This window comes from Cibotium barometz, chromosome 26, assembly GCF_041138505.1.
Source record: "Cibotium barometz isolate CiBa-2024 chromosome 26, ASM4113850v1, whole genome shotgun sequence".
Lineage (NCBI taxonomy): Eukaryota > Viridiplantae > Streptophyta > Polypodiopsida > Cyatheales > Cibotiaceae > Cibotium > Cibotium barometz.
In genome coordinates, this window is record NC_141071.1 from 24,342,097 (window position 1) to 24,364,365 (window position 22,269).

Here is a 22,269-nt window from a genome sequence, read left to right on the forward strand (position 1 = left end):
ACCATAATATGTTTATACATCAACCCACTCTAAAAAAGAAGGACCTAATGAGAATGTTCCGCAACAACAGGCAGGAGAACAATGTGAAAAGCACCTCATACTATTTATGACATTGTACTGTAGTTTTGAAAAGATCCTTAATTTTGCAATAATAAAATGTCCTTTATCTCAATTCTCTAGTAAGGACTATTTACTTTTCATTTTTTTGAATGTTATAGTAGGACAATCAATATGGTTATATGTCAATGGCTTGAATATGTTCATTTCATTCATCTACTTTTCTAAATAAAGGGGATAGCCATGCATCTACTTTTCTAAATTTAGGGAAAAGCCATGCATGTACTTTTCTAAATTTAGGGGAAAGCCATGGATTTACTTTTCTAAATTTAGTGAATAGCCATGCAAAGTACCTTTTTGCTTTTTGGTTTGTGTATCTTTAAATTTGACCCATGCCTCTTACTTTAATCCTCACTTCCAAATCTTGTTGCCTCCCTCTCCCTCTCATTGTATTTCTCTCCCTCACTATCGTTCTCTTCCTTACAACCCTCACCATCATCAACTAACCTTTGTTGATCTCCAATGGCTTCTTCCAACGGCCCCAGCTACACTCTAAAGAAAACCCTGGATAGGGTTTACAAAGATTTATGCAAGAAAATGGGCGGAGATGCAACATAACATCTTAGAATCATGACAGAGGCCCGCAATCTTTGGACAAAGATGCTAGCAGATGAGCCTATTGATTCTGAAGATTTGTATGTGTGGAACATGAAGATTGGAAGCGTTATTAGCACTTGGTGAAGTTACGAGTATATTGTTGAAGAGACGAAGGAGCCCCTACAAGAGGAGTTAAATAATAGAGTAGCCCAAAAAAGTGTATAGGTGTAGGAACCATAGGTAATTATGGTTTGTTATCAATTTTAAACAATGTTTGATCGCAGTAGCCCTTATAAGAACGTAGGTGCAGATGTAATAACATTTTTTTGGAATAAAGTGGTCACAACTATAGATCGCCTTGTATTTTGTATTAATTGCCTTGGTAAATTTTTAATTTGTTGTTGTTTTGATTAATTATGTCAAATTCTCGGTTTGTTGTATGATTTGAATAACAATTATGATAGAAGAGATGTATTTGGAAGGTGTATGTGAATGAACAAGGTTTTATCTGTAATTGAAAGTAGTATTTTCGATCCTAAGGATGTAATGTCATCATGTTCTTATCTCTCTCACTCCCTCTCGCTCGCTCTCTCTCCCTTTTCCTCTCAAAATAATTAGGCCATGATCTCAATCATAATTGAAAAATTATTGACCTTAATAAATTTACATTCTTCATTACTTTTTAATATCTAGTACACAAGGCATAGTAGATATCTTGCCTAGAATGAAATTATCTTGTATGTATAATTCTTTAAATTATTCACCTTGTTGATTGTACTCACATGCAATAATATGCCGTCACATGCAATAATGTGCCGTCACATGCAAAGGCTTCAAATGACATACAATCACATGCGAAGGCATGCAATGACATACAATCACATGCGAAGGCATGCAATGACATGCAACACTACACAAAGGGCATGGAGTACCGTGCAATGACATGCACATGTAATAATGCCCAGATGCATGCAATCCCATGCATGTAGTCTACGCATAGTCGCATAGACCCATCTTTTTTCCTCACCAATAGAATTGGTGAAGCCCAAGGCAAAGTGCTTGGTCGAATGAATCCACTTTTAAGATATTCCTTTAGCTGTCATTCTACTTCTTGTGCTTCCTTAAAACTAAGTCGATAAGGAGGCTTACTTACTGGCTTTGAGCCAGGTATTACTTCGATTGGATGCTCAACATCGTAACAAACAGGAGGTAATCCTTCCGGTAATCCATTTGGAAACACATCTTTAAATTGTTGTAACAATTGCTTTAAGGATTCATTAATCTTTTTATTGTTAACATGCTTTGATTGAAAAGAAGTCATGTAAACACTATGCTCACTCAAATCAATTATGTTTTCACTTGCGTGGGCGGCGGAAAAGAAAATGACATCATCAAGTATCGTGTAACACAAAAAGATGTTTTCTATTTTATTAGCTTGTACAAGGCAATTGAGTTCCATAAAGCATATAAGAGGTGAGGAGGGTACATCATGTTCACCTTGCAAATGCACTTTCTTACGATCTACTTCAAACTCAAAAGAATTATGCAAATAACTTCTAGACAAAAATGGACCAATGTTATATAACCATGCACAACCTAAAATAAAAAATGCTCGAGTGATATGCATAACTTGAAAATCCAAATGCATCACATGACCTTGAATGATTAATGAGACATCACGGACTACTGTATCCCAAACATCTTTATCATAACCGTTAATCAAAGAAACCACATATTTATGATCACTTGAACTTTCCGACAACTTTAATTTCTTGACTAAAGTATAGTTCAAGAAATTGTGTATGGCACTATCATCAATCATAACTCGTACCTTGTGACCCTTAACGTGACCATACATTCGAACCAACTCATGTGGTCCAAATGTTGGCACCCACATCGATGATGTGACACAACACGCATGAGTAGAATCAACACGGTAAACTTGAACCTCTTTAAACTTACAAGAAGTCTCTAGAGGGAGCACTTGAATAGTGTGCACTTGCTTTTTTTTCTTTGATCACCCTGATTCGTCTCATTTTCTTTAAGTTTAGGACATTGTAGTTTACTATGACCCTTTCCCATACAGTGAAAACATATATTTTTTTTAACTCTTTCAAAATCCTCATGCTTTAGAAATTTATGTGGTCCTTTAGACTTATTGGATTGGTCATTCTTTTGGTTAGGTCCTTTCCTCTTATTTTGACCTTGATGCTTGGAACCCTCAGACACACTAGGTGTTTGTTATACATTATGTGCATGCTTTTTCTTTCCGACAATGTCATCGAAAATCTGAACAAACTTAATTGCTCATTCTAAAGTTTTCGGTTCATTTTGCTTGACTTGATTCTTATAGTCCGAGTCTAATCCACAAATCTTTTGAAAATTGTCTATTCCTTTCAACTTAAGAACGATTTCTTTATAATTGGAGATGTACCGAGTCAATGTGAGATTTCTCATCTCACAATTATCCCACGTTTCCCAATTATGATCCATCTCATTCTCAGGAAGAAATTCCTTCATGAACACACTTTCAAATTTAGCCCACGTAGTAGGCCAAGTTCTGGACTCCAAGCTCATTCACCACTTGTATGCCTTACCTCCTAGAGTTAAGCTCGCTTCAAGCGCGTATATCTCCTCTCGAGTTTGACGCAATCAATGCAAATCCTGCCACTTTTGTAAAAAAGTGTTGACCGCATCCTTATTACGTTCCTTCTCCTCCCCCCATTAAAAGTTGGAGGTTTCAGATCTTTTAGAATAGCAATAGCATCTCTAGAGTTAGATGTACTGACATTCGCATTGCTCCCTTGGGCGGGTTCTAGTAGCATCCCACCCACTGAAGCACTTACAGTGGTAGAAGCTTGCATATTATCCTTTAACTCTTGAATAAATAGAAGTATCTTACCGTGCTTGGCCTCAATGTCCAAAGTACAGGATTCTATAGCCTTAAACTATTTAGTGCGACTAAATTATCATAAAAAGAAGGTCATTGTGACGTTAGGATCGAGCACTACCTTTTCCATGTCCAACAAACGACTGGGATCTCCAGACTCATTAAGGTTATTAGATTCCATATGGACCCTCTAAATATGATGCAGGAGAATGAACACAAGCACCAACCTAAAGTCCAAGCTCTTGGAAATCAATCGGATTGTTAGCTCAAAGTGAAGTTGTCAGTGCCATATGAAAAGCTACGGGTTGTCGTTGTTGAGAAGCACCTTCCAATCTTCATAAGAATAACCCCGAAACTCCACTTGATAACTCCACCGTGGGAACATCCTCCAAGGTTCAAAGGTTTAAAACCTTTGAATGGGTTATATATTTTTTTATTTTCTTTTGTTTTTTTTAAAATTTGAAATCTTTGAATTTCGAAGAAGCTCCAGCGCTACACTACAACGTGGCCTGATGGTTCAATTGGGTGCACAATTCTGTCGGCGGGGCGGCTGAACAATAGCATAGGCAATGGGATGCTATGAACTTTGACCTACACTGGGCAATAACTACGTAAACAAACTCTTGGTTGTTGTGTCTACATCAGTGCAGTACTATTGTTTGACAACTTTGGTAGGAGCTAAAGGCATGAGAGAAAAAAAAAGTGGTTGCCACTCCTTACGTATGTAGGCTACCATAAGCCAGTTTTTGTTGTTCTCTGCAAGCTATTATGTGAACGTTTGTGTGTCGACTTGTTTCAGTGTAGAAGTAGTGGCCAATGTTTCCATAGAGTGCAACGCTCAAAGGATAGATGCTGCTAATTGGCATGCTCTGATACTAGGGCAACCATGGCTGCACGATCTTCTTCTCCAAACGTGGGTGCTGAGAGCTCCTTGGTTCACCTCCCCAACCATAGCAAAAAACTACACGACTACTATCTCTAGACTCATACTCTTTTAATAGCTAAAAGCCCTTCACATGTGCCCAGCCACGTTTACTAGTGTCCGGCCACTCTTGAGTCCGTAAAACTGGTCATATTGGCTCCCCTAAATCCCCGTCCCCTGTCCGGATGGTTGAGCTCTCTACCTCCCAATAACACCATTGTCGCAGAGGGTGCCTAACCCAAACCATGAAGAGTCTTAAAGTGGAATTTTTGTTTAAAAGGGCATATATGTGTGTGTTGAGTTGTGTCCATGAGAGAGAGGCATGCACGTGTATGAGAGTCATGAGCGAAACATGTCTAGTTCATGCTATGGAGGGGGAGTATTAAAGAATTGGTGAAAGTAATGAAGTGCTCCTAGATTTATGGAATGTGACACCAAGGGGGGAGTGTTATAAATTATGGTGCCACAAATTTATATAATTAAGGGGCAGTGTTGGAAGTATAGCTTGGGTGATATCAATTGTGTAAAGTCGGAAGGATAAGCACATGGGTAGGTGTTATCTTGAGAGGGAGTATAGCTTGGGTAATATCAATTGTGTAAAGTTGGAAGGATAAGCACATGGGAGGGTGTTATCTTAGAAAGGTGACAACTCATGGATAATAATGCCACATGGGTAGGTGTTATCTTAGAAAGGTTATAAATCATGGGTAGGGGTGCCTTATGGCAAAGATTCTTGGCTAGAGGCTAGCTATATTAGAAGCCCCTCATTATATGGCTAAAAGCATATTGCAATACATTTAGTTGAGTGTGCTCATTGTTGGTGTCCACATATCTTAATCATAGATTATCTTGATTGTTTTGAGCCCCCTAATCAAATATCTCATTATGCACAACACTATACCAAGCCTATCCCTAGCATCTTAGCTTCTCAGCATCCCCTCCCCCCTCCCCCCTCCCCCTCCCCCCCTTCCAACACCCCTCCAAGAAAATGGGGTAGCCTCATGGGAGAGCCTGGAAGAAAATGGAGTCCCATTAGGGGCAACCCAATTTCTTGAGGTGGAAAAGAGAGCCCTCGTCCCTTCCCAATCATCATGGTCCTCGAGGGTGGAGTTGAAAATGACAATGAGGTGTAGGTGCTTTTGATGACTCAATATGTTATAGTTGATTTGATAAGTCATGGTTTGTGTAGCTTATACATCATCGATTCTAGAAAGCATTATGGTTTGAGTAGCTTACACAACAGCAACTCTAGAAAGCATTATGGCCATGTTGATGTCGTAGATATATGTATAAATTATAGAAAATAATCCCTCTTGAATGCATGGTCTAGATTCACCCTCTCGAGACCCAAGGCCATGGAGGGTGAAATCACTTAATTTGGGATTAATGAATATACTTCATAAGATGACACATGAGAACTACTCATTATTATCTCTCATACAAATGGGCTCCCAAGCATAATGATTTTTAACACTGTAAATCCCCCAACAACCTTTACTCGTCATAAAGAGCCCACGTTTTGAAATCATGAATCGTCCCCATTTTTTTATGATGTTGGTGTAATTTTATCTTCTCTTTTGCTTTGTAATAGGCTCTTTGCATATGTGGAAAATTTATTTTTATAGTCAAACATGAAATCCATTATCCATTAGATGCCATAGAAATCTTTTCATTGGTACATAGTGAGCTCCTTTGTCTCTAACTATTGGTGGGCATTTAAAATTTCCTTATATGTATGAAAATGTAGGTTTTGAAGGTGCATGTCTTTGACTAGGCTTATTCGGATGTTGCATGCACTCTTTTTTAATTGGACTCTTATGACTTTAGCACCTTCAAGTTCACCAACTTTTGTTTCTTTAAAAATGACTTTGGGAAAAAAACAATGTAGAATGCACAATTTTTAACCAGGCATAATGTTTGGTTTTTATAGCAATACCCCCCGATTTGTTAAGAGGAAACATGATGCCTTTGATTTTGTTTCGATATTTTTTCCATGTCCTTTTAGTCATGTATGTTACATACTTCAAAGGAAATTTGCATTGGGAAAAGGTTCACATTCTATTTTTATTCCTAACCTAAAGGTAGTGTTCAAAAAACTTTTTGAAATGAACATCCTTCTCATTGTGGGTTGAAGCAAAATTAGTAATTTTGAAAAAGTATTTGTTTTATACTTTCATCTAATTATATTTGAAAATTTCAAGAAGGTAGTTTTCCTTCTTCTCTCAATATCACTAGTTTGGCAACATGATGAGCTGTTAAACAACTATCTTCAAAAAGTTTTTCCAAGTTATCTATAATGAATTTTCACATGCTATCTTTTGCATCCTAGTTCTTATGCCTTGAATTCCATCACAAAATATAGTATGGCTAGATTTGATTTCTAGTAAGAGATTTGTGCAAAATTTGATTTGATTTCTAGTAAGAGATTTGTGCAATATAGTATGGCTAGATTTGATTTATAGTAAGAGAATCCTAGTTCTTATGCCTTGAACTCTATCACAAAATATAGTATGGCTAGATTTGATTTCTAGTAAGAGATTTGTGCAAAGCTCTATAACCTATAATCTTGGTAACAAAAGCAAGGCCCGAAAGAGGGAAAATAAGGCTTAGAGAAAGGAGCGGTATAGAAAGCCTATTTCATATTTTAAAAATCCCTTTAATGAAAGGATTTATGTCCTATTAGGTTTCCAAAACAGTGATATGAGGTGGATGAGCCAACTCTAGGATGGAGCGAACTTATTTCTTACAGAACCCTCAACTTGCTTAAAAAAAACATTTTATGTCATATAATGTCACCAAAAACAATGATATGAGGTTGACGAGCCGACTCTAGGATGTAGCGAGCCTTATTTTTATGTCCTTTTAAGCTACCAAAACATTGATATGAGGCAGATGAGCCGACTCTAGGATTAAGCAAACTAGGGTTCGAACTCATCTCTTTGAGAACCCTCAACCCCCTCAACCCGCTTTAAAAATTCATTTTATGTCCTATAATGTAACCAAAAACATTGATATGAGGCTGACGAGCCGACTCTGGGATGTAGCGAGCCTTATGTCCTATTAATTAACCGAAACAATGATATGAGGCAGATGAGCAAACTCTAGGATCAAACTCTAGGATCAAGCGAACTCATTTCTTCGAGAACCCTCAACCCACTTAAAAAGAACATTTTTATGTCATGTTAGGCTACCAAACTAGTGCCAAGTTAACCTCCAATATCAATATAATGTAATATATTCTCCCATATACCATCATCATCACCGGTGCAAGTTTTTCCTCCTCTTGTGTGTTTTTTTAGAAAAAGAAAAAGAAAATAGTGAAAATTTGAAAGAACCTCATTAATACTGCGTGCCAGCGCCTGCACAGATAGAAATCAAACCACTAAGCTTGTTGTTTGCAGCTTGTGTTCTCTTTAAGGGGTGCCCATTTTCTCTCATTTTTGTGGAATTTGATCTCTTACTGCCTTAGCCCTCCTCAGAAGCAGAGCCCATTTCTTCTTCACGTAAGCTAACACCTGCTTTTAGCTTCGTTTCCCCCCATCTAGTAAACCTGGCTCAGAAGATCGGCAAATCGACTCGCAAGCCGGGTGTTATGTCCAAGGCGCTTGTGTACGCCGATGTGAATCTGAATCGTCCAAAGGATTACTGGGACTACGAGTCGCTCGTAGTTCAATGGGGGTAATCCGAGCTCAAACTCTCCAGAGATCTTTGCGTTATGCTTATTTTGAGTTCTCTGTGTTGAGCTCTCTTATGGTTCTCCGTGTCAAGCTTTGTTAGGGTTCTCATAGCGTTTTCACTTTTTAGTGTTTCGTCCGTTTAGTTATGTAGCGTTTCCTTGACTTTTCTGATGTTGCTCGGATCTATCTCTGATCTGGGTTTCAGTGACCAAGAGGATTACGAGGTAGTGCGGAAGGTGGGTCGCGGGAAATACAGCGAGGTCTTCGAAGGCGTCAACACTGCCAACAACGAGCGTTGTATCATCAAAATCCTGAAGCCTGTAAAGAAGAAGAAGGTATTTTTCATGCCTTTCTCATGCTTAGGTCACTTCCACGAGAGAAGGGCAGCTTTATGTATATATGGGTCGTGAGATTTCCTATGTGGTTGCAGACGAGTTAGGGTTTTTGTCTATCAGGTGAACTCAGGGTGAATTGAAACTTAGCTGCTCACCATGTTTTTGGCCAGAAAATCTGTCCAGAAATGGGTGCGCCTCTACTTCCTCCTGCTAGTTGTCACACAGTTCACCTGGGCATCATCGGGGATCAGAATTTTGGAGGAAAGCTTTATCTTAGGTGCTCATTTACAGCCTGTTTTTTGTTTGGAGTATTTTTTCCAAGCAGTTCTCCAATCAGCGTGCAAGAATTGAGCAGCCAAATGCATTCTCCCATGAGAACACAAGGCTTCTGTAATGGTGGGTTGGATAGCCTGTTTTCTGAAATAGGCTCTGCTGTTTTGGTGGTACCCATTCTGGTGGGGAACAGGTATCCATCATCTATTCCCTACTCTAGATGAGGAAGGTGATGAGTTCCTGGAGGCGCATTTCCCCAGTGTCCATTTTATAACGCCATGCTGCCACAATTGCAAGGGTGGAAAGTGCCAATCCTGCTCTGCTTGGTGGCTGCACCTTGTGAGACACATCAGCAGGACCCGGAAGGATGGAAGGTCTCCCGGGTTTTTTTGATCTGCAAGTGTCAAATGTGGTTGAGACTAGATCAGCAATAATGATGGCTTGGAAGTGAAGAATGCAGTCCCTTAGGGGACTGCATGTTTACAGCCTTTAAGAGTGTGCCTCCAACCACAGGCTACACCTGCATCTAGTTATATTTTGGCACATGTATGCCATGGCATTTTAGTTTGGAAGTTATCATTTGTAGCCTCAGAAGTGAGGTTCTGGGGCAGGCCTACCTGTGCTAGCTGTCCATGCATGTATCAGGGTTTTTAAAGGTTATACATGGATGAAGTTGGCAATTTTCATATGCTTTTGTTGTCTTGCAGTTGCTCAATGCCATGTGTTTTTTTGGGTCCTTTTCAGATCAAGAGAGAGATCAAAATTCTACAAAATCTTTGTGGGGGACCAAATATCATCAAGCTTTTGGACATAGTACGAGATCCACAATCAAAGACACCAAGCTTGGTTTTTGAGTATGTCAACAATACAGATTTCAAAGTCCTTTATCCGACACTAACAGATTACGACATTCGCTACTACATATATGAGCTTTTGAAGGTAAGTACATATCTTTTCTTCTTGCACGATAGTTATTTAAGATGCATTTGTGGCAGGTTTGGAAAGTGTTTTTTCTGTTTTGCTCAGCAAGAATGTACACACTCTCTCTTTTGGGGTTTTTCGCTTGGGTTATTAAATTTGTATTCTGTTCTGTTCCATCCATCCACTAGCCTGCTCGTTTGACCTGGTCACTTGCATAGCAATAGTTGTGCCAAAAGGGACTGGGGTCCTATCTAGGTGGCATGACACGTTCGCTTCTGTTGTGCAGATTGCTCAGAACATCGAGATTAAGTACAACCATGGGAAACCTAAAACTACCCAAGGGTCAATGACTAAACCTACTCCCAATGGGGTAATAAACCATCTACCCATGGGTCCTACAAGATCCATTTGAGCCCTTGGTTTCAGACCCAATGGGAGCCAATTCAGGATCATAAGGTGAGTCAAGGTATAACAGGGGGAAATTGACCAAAGCAGAGTGGCTTCATAATGGAAAGATGATGGGTGTTTTTTTTTTCCATACTGGGGGACACTTCAAGCATCAATGTCCTAAGAAGCAGGTTGCTCTTGCAAGTAAGCCTGCACCTTCAGTTTCTACAATTCAGCCACCCTAGCTTCTCAAAATCCCCCAGCTCCCGCGCTTGATGCCATTATCAGCCTTTAGTTGGAAACTAAGGAGGAGGGGGTGTCTTCTACCGAATTTGAGCCTAAGGAGTTGTTCAAATGTTATGGTTGTGTGGATGGACAGAGGTTTGTCTTGTAGCACGGAGGATGTCATTACAAAACAGGCTGCTCATTCTGCCCATTTTGTTTTGGCCTCAGTTAGCCTTCAGGTGGTGGGATTTGGTGAAGGTATGAATGCTAACATCCAGTATGAAGCCCATAATGCGAAGATAGTCTTACAAGTGGAATACTATAGAACACTTGTGCCTATGTGCTAGGGTCTGATAGAGACGAGAGAAGAACATGGCACACACGAGTTCTAAACTAATGTTCTGGATTATGTAAAAGATATAAGTGTTTCCGATATAAAAGATGACTGGGAATGTCGCAACCCAAGCTTTGCTGAAGATCTCCTTGGCCAGCCCACGCATGCAGAGAAGTGCTTTGTAGAGAGACTAGCACCAAGAAAAGCAGATGTTTTTGACGAATTTCCTATGCACGTATATATATGCATCATTACTGTTGGTTGGTCATGTTAATGCTGTCGGCTTGTTTTAATGTCCACGGCCAGTATAAAAACCCACGATTGCTTATAAGGCTGTGTTTCTCACATGTGGGCTGTTGGTGGTGCGTGCCCAGCCTGATGCGCACGTGTTCCTACTGTTCATGGCCTACTTGACTGTTGCCCGACTGCCCTCCAAGATTGGCCGACTTGTGTGCCTGCATGTACTCGATTGTTGCCTGACTGTCCTCCAAGATCGGCCGACTTGTGTGCCTGCTTGCCCACATCTTGTACCTGCAGCCCGACTAATATCTTGGCTAGTTGTCTACCACATGGCACCAGTATAGGTCAGGTGTGCCACATTCTTTCCCACTTGCCTTGCAGTTGCCTGTAGCTGCACGTTGTCCATATGAAGTGCCCTTTCATAAAAGGAAAAGATCCAAGTAGAGTGCATTCATGATAACCAAGATTTGTGCAATGCCTTGGCTCACATTGCATCCTCACGGCATCAGCACAAAGATATGGAAAAAAACTTCCGGATGATCAATTGTTGAATGAGTCAGCACTTTCCATTTGTCCAATCGTTCTTGAAGAAGCATTGCAAGCTGCTGAGTATTCTTTAGGAGCCCACGGGAAGAAATCTCTAGAGATATGGGATCGAGTAGGAAGCGCTAGCCTTGGTTTGGGGGAGATTGGTGGATGCCGGTCATGGTTGGAAGGTGAACTACCTTGCTACCTCATGATTTGGTTAGTACTAACCGTCTTTTCAGCTGTGTTTAGAGCAGATTCTTGGAGTGCTAAGGTTGAAGAGATATGCGTGTCTAGGTGTTGTAGATGTCAAGATTTCTAGGTATTTCTCTCATCGTCTCTCTTTCTCTAAAAACGAATTGCGTTGTTCGTTAGCTATTAGAGTACACCACTAGTGATGATGGTGGCTAAGGTCAATGAAGTTGATAAAATTCCTTGTTGTAACTTGAGCTTGAGAGACTGTTGTCTATGCTCTATAGAGTGGACTGACTTGCCATGCTTAGTAGCAGTGATGGTAAGTGTGGTCCCCACTTTTGATCCTTTTCTTCCTTGAAGAGAGAAGGTGGCCTTGCTCTGGTACCAATGTAACTGAAGCAGGGGGCTTGCCCGAGGAACTAGGGCCTTATATACACTATTACATCAATGCATATTTAAAGATTAAAACATGACCGAAATTCCATAAAACTTAATCCACTGGTATAGGTGCTGGAACAGCAGGTACATGTGCTTGTACAGCTGGTAGAGCAGGTACTGTGGCAGTAGAGGGTGCAGAAGGTGCAACAGCAAGTACCGATGCTAGGACAGCAGGTACAACTCACCATACAGTAGATATAAGATGGTTACAACAAGAACAAACAATTGTAGAGCAGGTACAGGAGATGTCCAGCAGGTACATGAAAGTATAGTATGGCTAAGTGGGGTAGGTACAGCGGGTGTAGTTCAGCTGTATGGAGCAGTATGTGGCTGTACAGAGGTGCTGCGCAAGTTGTTTCTGGAAGAGAAAAAGGTGGTGGGCATCATTAAATAGGGCCTTTTACCTGTCCACCCAATATTAAAATGATGTGAACATTGTGAAATGCCACCTTTTGGCCTCCGTTCACTCGGGAATCCTTCCCCAGGGCATTAGGGTGTTTCTTGCATGACCAATTCCACCTGCGTGACTCACATGTTGTTCCAAGAGCCATGACTAGGTTTTGGGCACCATGGTCAAATAAATCTCCCATTTCCAAGGTTTGTACTTTGTTGATATCTTGGTGTTCTCCGGAGTCTCTCCACATGTGAAACTACTTGGAAGTGTCCAAGACGGTGACACGATGCCGTAAACACATTGAACACACGTAAGTCCAAATTATATTCAGGCTCAGGCTCAGGCTCAGGCTCAGGCTCAGGCTCAGGCTCACCACGCAACAATAGATCCAATACATTGGATCACCCGTCCATAGAGACCAAATCAATCAGTCTTGGTGTCCCATACCACTAGGGCCCTATCCTATAATTGGCGTGCATTTCCTAATCGTTGGGCTCTCTAGCATCGAGATTAGGTTAACTAAACCTACGGTTTGCGTTAGTACATAACATACTTCCCCTTAGACATTTACGTGTCCTTGCAATTGAAAGCAGGGAATCATTGCCTCAAACTAGCCACCATCTCCCAAGCCGAGTCCTCATCGGTCCTATCTTTCGACTTAATCTTATGTTCATCATCCAATTTTTCATGTTAGTAGACTCAAGGAGAAACTAAACGGCGAGTATAACATTGTGTCACTTCAAGAACTTGTTGATGTTGAGGACTTTTATTCCACGTGAGCCGAAGCTCAAAGTAGATTTCAAGGAAAAGAAACTTAGAAATAAGTTGACTTTTGAACTTCTTGTAGTCTACAAGCTTATAAGTAACCTCACCTACTCTATTCAGGATTTTGTAAGGTCCATGCACCTAGGGGATAATTTGGATACTTTCTTGTCCTCAAAGTCTCAAAACTCTTGGGTACTCAAATACAGAAGCATTTCCTTGGAGAAAACTCGCACAGAACATTGCCTACTAGCTTATGGCGTGGGGAGGGTTCACACGTGGGCGAAGGGCACTAGTAAGAAGAGGTCCAGGTTGGCTAAGAGCTTATAATTAATAGCCTAGGGCTAATAATGGCTAAAAGCTTATAAATAAATCATGAAAGCTTATAAATAAAGCAAGGGCCAAATATTACTATATAAGTGACCTTGGGGTCACTTATTAGACATAGGAGGTCAAGTAGTCATGCAGTGGCCCGGGGCTACCAAGGAAGCGTGCAAGATCTCATGGCCATGGAGCTACAAGGTGGGTGGTTCGGTCTTTTGGTATGGGATGCTAGGTTGGGGCCATCGGTACCAAGCAGGTGTCATGTGCATCATAGATGCCATGGACATTTTCAGGGCTAAATCCAAAAGAGGCAGCCAGATAAAGAGTAGAACCAGAGCACAGAGCACCTTTGGCAGTGTAGACTGGAGACAGGCGTGGAGAGCAAGCTGAAGGTCAGATGGCTGTCGGCTGCAGGACAGGTGGTGCTGGCTGCACACAAGGCTGTCGGCTGCTCATGGACGTGGTCGGCTGAACCAGAAAATAGGGGCAGCAGCAGGCGCAAGGAGGAGGACCAGTCGACTGACTTAAATAGCATTTAATGCATTTATGACTGGCCGACCAGCAGTCGGCCAATCTACCAAGTGTCCAAGGGACCTATAAAAGGCATCAAGTGCTCATTGAATTGACCATTCATTCCACTAGGGAGTGGATCATTAGGGTCCTAGTTTAGGACAGAATTTTGGTGTGTTACCACCTTTTATGTAAGGCAACCTATGGCTGTAGTAGAAGTACCTTTTTGTACCATATGAATATACTGAATTTTCAGCACATCTCTCTCTCTCTCTACTCTCTCTCTATATCTGCGTTTTTGCATCAGATGGTTTCCAAGAGTGTTTAGGGCTGAAAGAAGACTCCCAGAGCTTCCGCGTGTTACATTGGTATCAGAGCATCAGGCTCAGCAAAGCTAAACACTGATTCAGTCCCAGATGATGGTGTACAGGTCCAAGGTACAGGAAAGTACACGGATTCAAAGCCCAGGGCAAGGAACACAGATCGGGAAGAACTCCTAGGAGGTTTGTTGGTGGTGTTCCACAGTGCCAGAGGGGATGGCAGTCCTGTGAGCCAGATAGGTTCACAGGCAACGGTCCCAAGGGAGGTTTATCCTCCAAGGGTGATGTGAGGGTGCCAGACTCATTTCTCAGGAATGAAGACCAAGACGGTGTTCAGAGTCAGGGCAGGAATGGATTGTGGACTAGAGGAAAACATATGCATAGATCTTCGTCAGAGATAGAGTGGTTTGGAGAACAGGCCGGGTTTTCAGAGAAAAAGGGTTGCCAGGGATGGATGATGACAGAGCTAAATCCAGAAGAGGCAGCCAGATAAAGAGTAGAACCAGAGCACAGAGCACCTTTGGCAGTGTAGACTGGAGACAGGCGTGGAGAGCAAGCTGAAGGTCAGATGGCTGTCGGCTGCAGGACAGGTGGTGCTGGCTGCACACAAGGCTGTCGGCTGCTCATGGACGTGGTCGGCTGAACCAGAAAATAGGGGCAGCAGCAGGCGCAAGGAGGAGGACCAGTCGGCTGAGTTAAATAGCATTTAATGCATTTATGACTGGCCGCTTGGGGGCGGTTCGAGACATTGAACCTACGGTTGGGTGGTGACTCGCTAGCCACAATCCATTGCGGTCATGTGATGGGTACAACTATGTCGGGTCTATGAAACCTTGTTAGGGTTTTGGTATTAAGTCAGATAATCCTTGGGTGTCGTCTGTGGAGACCTTACAATAAAAGTGTGACAATCTTGAGCACTCTTGATAGTTTCCCTAGCGCGAGCTACCATCTCCTACATCTCTAACAAGAAATCCATAGTCGCTTCTAGTTTCAAACCCTTAAGTCCTAATGTCACGTTCATATCCGCAAATAAGCATAAACGGACTCTATTGTATGCTTATCACTGTTGTAAGCAAACTCGATCTTAGGGATGTACTTCTCCCAATGAGATGGTCTCTTGGAAACATATGCACAAAGCATATCCTCTAGAATGTGATTCATCCTCTCTGGTTGACTAAGGATGATTAGAGGAAATCATACTCAGTGTAGTCTCCGATCTTTGGAAAATTAATTGCCAGCAATGTCCAATAAACTTGGAGTCCCTATCACTCACGATATAAGAAGGCAACCCATAAAGTCCGAAAATCTAATTAACAAATTGTTGCGTCAATTCATATGTATGTATGTATGTTTGTAATAATAACCCGGCTATATATGTGTGTGTGTGTGTGTGTGTGTGTACATCATGGTCACCATGAAACTTGTTTCGGTGGCTTTGAAACTCGTTTCACATTTTAGTATTGAAACGTTTCATGTGCACATTGAAACCATATCGTTTCATGTGGGGAAAAAGGTTGTAATTTTGTGTGCTTTTTATCTTTTATAAATGTTTCTTTTTCCTTCTTTCATCCTATTTGTTCTTTTCTCTTCTCTTTTATATGTCTTCTTTGTTTACTGATGATAAATATGCTCGAATAATCTTATAACTATTGGCCAGTACTTTCACATTTTATGTATATGATCATTTTGGTCCAACGTTTCACTGTCCACCTACTTGGTGTTGAAATGTTTTGTTCCAAAATAAATCGTTTCACCGCAATAGTGAAACGTTTTATGGTGACCTTGATATACATATATGTATATATGTATTTAATATTTATGCACACACACACACACACACACACACACACACACACACACACATATATATATATATATGTATGAATACTAGTGTTGGTCGGCCTGCATCAGCCTGTTGAGAGGACTGCCCATGACCAGGACCACTGGCCGACTGCCAGTGGCAACTTCGCCTTCGAGAAGCATGCCTGACTACTGTACTTGCATCCGGCTGCTCCTGCTGCTGGCTGTGTACCTGCCCATCGCTCCTATCTGATGCCTGGCTTAGGGAGATGTGCCTGAATACTTTGAGGTGTGTCACAACCTACCTCGGTGCGTCCCATTTAATGGTCCACGACTACATGTAGCCTATCTAGCACTATGCCAGACCTACTAATATCATCAAGCCACTAAGGCCACCATTTGGTGTCTAAATCAGGAATGTGTCAAGTTGCCCAACCATAGCTTCTCCTCATATGGGGCTCTTACAAAACATGAGCTAACTAAACCCATTACAAAGTACAGTGAGGCTGGACTTTGTTTTCTAACATGAAGTGGGTATTTGTGAGAAGGATTCCACTTGTAGGCACTTGTCAAGGACGACGTATACACAAAAAGAGAAGCAATGTCCATTTCTTTGTTTCTTGTATAAGGCAGGTTGCTATTTAAGACAACCCTTTTTTCAAATTAAAAAAACGTGCAGCTAAAAATGTTTTTGAAACGCGTTTCATGAACTGCCTGGAAACTATAATTGGTATATATTCAAATGAAACTAGTCCCACTAGCAATGAGTGCAGTTGACCAGCTCTGCCTTCTAGTGCATGCCCTCGACGACAAGCTGTTCTATGAAGCTGAGAGTACCAAAGCAAAGTTGCTTACTTTATATGCATGATGTATTGTGAGTACCTGGCTTGAAGTTGAGATTGTGCTTTTGTTCTGCATGAGTTTGGGGTACTTAGTCGTGGCTTTGACTGGCTGATACTGCATGGAAGAATCTAAAAAAGAGGAGAGCTGTGTCAGTTCTATCTCATGCTTTGTTTTTTTTTTTGCGTGGCTTAAAAATCTGTTAAGTGCTCCTTTAATGGCAAGTCATATTGTTATGCGTGCATTATGCAACAGGCGCTAGATTACTGTCATTCTCAAGGAATTATGCACAGGGATGTGAAGCCTCACAATGTGATGATTGATCATGACCAAAAGAAGCTGCGGCTCATTGACTGGGGCCTTGCAGAGTTCCATCATCCTGCCAAGGAGTACAACGTCCGAGTGGCTTCCAGGTTTGAGATTTTGGTGATCCTTCAATTGACTGGATGGTTGAAGTCGTTTTTAAGTTGTGGTTTGGAAGTTGTTTTACAGCTTGATCTTATTTGTATGTCTCTGAGTTTTATAGGTACTTCAAAGGCCCTGAGCTTTTGGTGGATCTGCAAGATTATGACTACTCTCTAGACATGTGGAGTCTTGGCTGTATGTTTGCAGGGATGGTAAGTTAAATTCAAAAGCAAATTGAGTTGTTTCTTCATCTCTTGTTTGGGTGATAGGAAGACTTCTCGTGTGAATAGAGGCTGACACAGTAAGGGTATGAAGATCATTTTGTATAAAAGGAGAGCTTTGAGCTCTTATTATTATTATTTTCGCATCCACAAGATCCTACTGTGAGTGAGTGGCAAACCTCATATAGAGGTAATGACTGAAAAAGAGGGAGGGGGGATGTTCTCTCCAAGTGTGAAGAAAAGTGTATTGCCTCTTGTGCATGGTCTATGAGCCAAACTTGCCAAGTGGCTGCATGATCGACACTGAGACTGCCCCGGGCCTTCACAACAATGGCAGCATGTCTACTGGGTGACCCTCAATTAGGGTAAATCCAAAGAAAATATGAGATCAAGCGGGGAAGGAAACTACTCCGCAGACATTTTCAGAAGTTTGTCATGATGGGGGCATCCATGCACTGGGTCCGCTATAATGCTGCTAAGTCCAGTCATGAAACCCATGAATCTGAACCCTCAGTTAGGTTGGTGATTCTCTTCTGTTGCCCTTTAGGTGAGGGTCAGCTGGCCGGTGAGAAGATTGCCAAGGGGTATTGTCCCAGATGCCCGCAATGCAAAGGAAAATGCTGTGGGGTAAAGGTTGCCATCCATGCACCGGGTCCACTATAATGCTGCTAAGTCCAGTCATGAAACCCAATAATCTGAACCCTCAGCTAGGTTGGTGATTCTCTTCTGTTGCCCTTTAGGTGAGGGTCAGCTGGCCGGCAAGAAGATTACTAAGGGGTATTGTCCCACAGGCCCACAATGCAAAGGAAAATGCCGTGGGGTAAAAGTTGCCATCTAGATAGGGGGAGGGGAGGAACCAATGGAGGGGTGACAGAGTTGATGGACTCTATGCTGACTGGCCCTCCTCGTGGATGAGCAATTTGTTGGCGCTGCTGTGTGGTCGGTATCTGAGAGAAGAAGAGTCGAGCCAAGGACTGAGCCAGACTGAAGTCTGAGATTTGGATGTGTTTCTCTGGCATGTGTTAGCTGGAAGGAAAGCAAACCAGGTGGTTCCAGATCAATGATTGCCGAAGATTCTCCTCTCTGCAACATTGGGGACTGGAAGAGGCTTCCTCAAAGAGCTAAGCAGGCTCTCTGCGAACTTTCACCCTGATGTGAGATCCATCCTAGTAGCAAGCGGCTGATGGTGATAGGAGTGCAGTCTTCCATGTGGGCCACCTAAAAAATTCTTCCATGGCTTTCTTGGTTAAAGGCCACATAAAGTTCTGCTCTGGATCTTAGTGTTGATGATGCCAAGGTTCCCTTGTGGAGAGGCAAATGACGGTGCTTCAGGAGACCTTGGCTGATCAATAGGCTATCAGCCTCCCCATATCAAAGAAAGTTGGGAATTAAGCTGAAAGAGAAATGCGAGAAGGTCCATCGGGAGGTGATGTATCACAGCATGGCTGGGAGGAGCGTGTTCACCTTTATCGTCTGGCAAGCCAAGGAAAGCTGCCTTGTGCTCCAACAAAGAAAAGCAGACTCCTTGCACCCAAGGTTTTGAGAAACCCATCCAAATTACCATGCTCGCAAGGAATGCCCTGCCAACTCTTATCACAGGCCGTCTCAAAGTTAAGAAGGAACAACACTGCAAGGTCTTTTCCTTGGGCCATTCCCAAATCCAAGGAGTGTGATCCACATAATGTTCGGGAAGTCATTGGTCTTGAGCCTCCCATTTTTACTCAATTAGACGCATTATCAGTGATAACTTGCTTGTATTACATGCCTTTTCCCAGTCTCCTCAATGAGCATCTACTGCCAAATCGGATGCTCTCGAATCAATGTTGTGTATGCTCTTTTTGCCATATCAAGAGGAGACAAGCAAATTGATCAACCCTTTCTTGCACACATCCACCCATCCATCTGTGCATATGGTACAGCCATACTTCGGCCTGAATGCTTTGATCTTCCCTATTTTTGTTTGAGTATTTTCATCCAACAATGGTAATGACTTCATCGCTGGCACTCATGCAGTACCAAGGAGCCACAATGTGTGCCACGTTGTTCATTGTCTCCAAGAGTTTGATGGGGCAGTTGCACCTCACAACCAACTTTGCAAGCTTCTTTCAGCTTGCTTCTCCCATTGCTTTTCCCCACCCTTTGCAATTTGTGAGTTTTCAGCCTTGATGGTTACGGATGACTATATTCTCAATCCCTCTTTTTGCTTAAGCTGGCCAATGGTGGACGAGAAAATGAGGGATTTGGACAAGGCATCTTTGGAATGCTCGGCCTAGAGTTCTATGTTTACAGATGCACGTTTCTCAAGACCGTTATACTTTTTCTTTCCTCAACTCTAAAGAAAGGTGGTTGGGTATGTGGGGCTGCGGGCAGCCCATGCTAGCAACTGGGGTGATACTGCTTTTTGTGCCCTAACTCTACCAACTTTTCCCAAGACACCAACACTGCTTTTTGTGCCATAATAACAGAACTTGCAAGCTGCAACCCTCATCTCTAAACTCATAGAGAACTTCTAGACTCAAGTTTATTCCCTTTTGCTTTTTGGTAAGTTTCCACATACGGACTGCTAGTTTTTTTGAGGGCATATTATTTTAATATAGCCCTTGCTTTCTAATCTTGATTACGAAGAAAAGCCCAATTCTTCAATTTCATGACAGTGGTCCACAAATTCGAGTTGATGCAGGCTAGGCTCCAGGTGGACCCCAGGCAGCACGGGCGCTCTTTCTGGCAGCGTTGTTTGAGGCAGAAAATACAGCAGATGCTCAGCAGGTACAGCACGCATAGAAAGGACAGGCGCATGGTGGCCAGGGTTGGGAGAGCTCCCAGCCTGTCAGGGATCATGTGCAACATAGTTCTTTTTACTTGTAATGTACTCAATTATAACCTCAAACTGCTGAAACATATAGCTTTGTTCTCTTGTTCAGAGATGGATAGGCAGTTTGTGTTAGAATGTATTCAAATCATAACCTCAAACTGCTGAAAAAGTAGCTTTGTGTTCTTGTTTGGAGATGGATAGACATTGCATGTTATCATCTTCAGTAATAATCATCAGAGACACTTAGCTTGCCCATCAATAAAGAATAAACTTTGTGGACTCTCTCTCTCTCCCTTAAGAAGGAATTTGGGTCTGTAGATGCATGCTAGTTGTTTATATGGTTTCTATCAGGATATGTATGCACGTCGTGCAATTATTCAGACTAGGTGTTGAGGCCTAAAGATCATCACCTTGGTTTTGCTTAGCATTGAGGAAACCCTCCACAAGTGCATCCACTTATCCTTGCGACTTAGGCGAAGTGCTATCACTGGTATATAGTCAAGGAGGAGCACCATGATGTTCTTGGGTGGACTATAGGTAGGCAGTTAGAATGAGCTAGAATTATATCTCATAATTAGCCTAAAATAGTTAGGATTTCAGTGTTGGTAAAGGGTTCAGAATAAATAAAAGCATTCTCACATATTTAAATGATATGTTGATTTTGATTGACTAGATTTTCCGGAAGGAGCCCTTTTTTTATGGCCACGACAATTATGATCAGTTGGTGAAGATTGCTAGGGTGAGAGAGCTTTGATCTATGGTTGCATTGGCCCTTGGGCATCTCATTTCTCATGGTGTTTTGATATACTCATCTTGTGTAAAGAGTACATTTTGCAGGTGCTTGGCACAGATGAATTGAATGCCTATCTGAACAAGTATTGCCTCGAGCTCGATCCCCACCTCGAGGCACTGGTTGGCAGGTTTGTAATTACAGTGAAAGGTCAAGCTTAGTTTGTGAACTTGTGGCTTTCTCCCTTTAGTATATTCAGTGTTATGAATTAAGCTAGTGTTTGTGGGCCCCTCTGTCTCTGTCTCTGTCTCTGCCTCTCGAGCCTCTGCCCTACCCTCTCTCGTGCACCACGCACTGATGCCCTGCCTTCTGCCGCCTGCCCTGGCCTGGCTGCGCCCTGTTCTGCCCTGCCCACCGCCGCCGACTGCCTGACCTTGCTGCGCCCTGTTCTGCCCTGCCCCGCCGCTGCGGCTTGGTCAGGCCCCCAAGGCAGCAACATAATCCTCTCTCTCTCTCTCTCTCTCTCTCTCTCTCTCTCTCTCTCAGGAGCTAGGTAACTTTGTTGCTGGAGTTTTCCTTCCCAGATGCTATCCATTAGGAGCTCCTAGTAACTTGCTTTTCCTCATAGTTGTTGTTTCAGTTTCAGTTAGTTGTTTTAGCTTTTCCTACACAGACATTGTATTAGATCCACCAATTGTTGTAACCTTTTTGGTCTCATAGATCATTTTGGCTTATTGAGGATGTTAATATATCATTTCATTTCATTTCTCTCTCTCTCTCTCTTGCTTGCACCAAGATGAAGAGATCCTGGAAATGGGAGGCCCTCCATTCAGAACTGAATGCAATCAGTGACAGGATGGAGAAACATATGCTCACAAGCTTGGAGAAGCTAGAGAAGCACCCCCTAGGCAGATGGGCAAAAGCTTGGGCTGAAAGTTATCAGGGACATCCTGATATGCCAGGAAGATACACAGGATAGGGAAGTTGAAGAGCTCAAGGAAGCCCATGTGACCCAAGTGGGAAAGTGGAAAGCACAAGTTGAAGGCCCTCCATTCAGAACTGAATGCAATCAGTGACAGGATGGAGAAACATATGCTCACAAGCTTGGAGAAGCGAGAGAAGCACCCCCTAGGCA

The 22,269-nt window shown here is 42.2% G+C and overlaps 1 protein-coding gene across 1 annotated transcript in view; it reads left to right on the forward strand.

The window, feature by feature from the left end:
• Positions 1 to 7,829: 7,829 nt before the first annotated feature.
• LOC147623801 (casein kinase II subunit alpha-2-like) overlaps positions 7,830 to 22,269 on the forward strand; it is a 33,686-nt gene continuing 19,246 nt past the window's right edge. Inside the window, exons 1-7 of the mRNA XM_086820421.1 lie at positions 7,830 to 8,144; positions 8,349 to 8,478; positions 9,496 to 9,690; positions 17,222 to 17,379; positions 17,493 to 17,583; positions 21,078 to 21,143; positions 21,242 to 21,324. Coding sequence (XP_086676547.1) covers positions 8,059 to 8,144; positions 8,349 to 8,478; positions 9,496 to 9,690; positions 17,222 to 17,379; positions 17,493 to 17,583; positions 21,078 to 21,143; positions 21,242 to 21,324 — 809 coding nt within the window. The 5' untranslated portion in view covers positions 7,830 to 8,058. The remainder of the gene's footprint in view (positions 8,145 to 8,348; positions 8,479 to 9,495; positions 9,691 to 17,221; positions 17,380 to 17,492; positions 17,584 to 21,077; positions 21,144 to 21,241; positions 21,325 to 22,269) is intronic.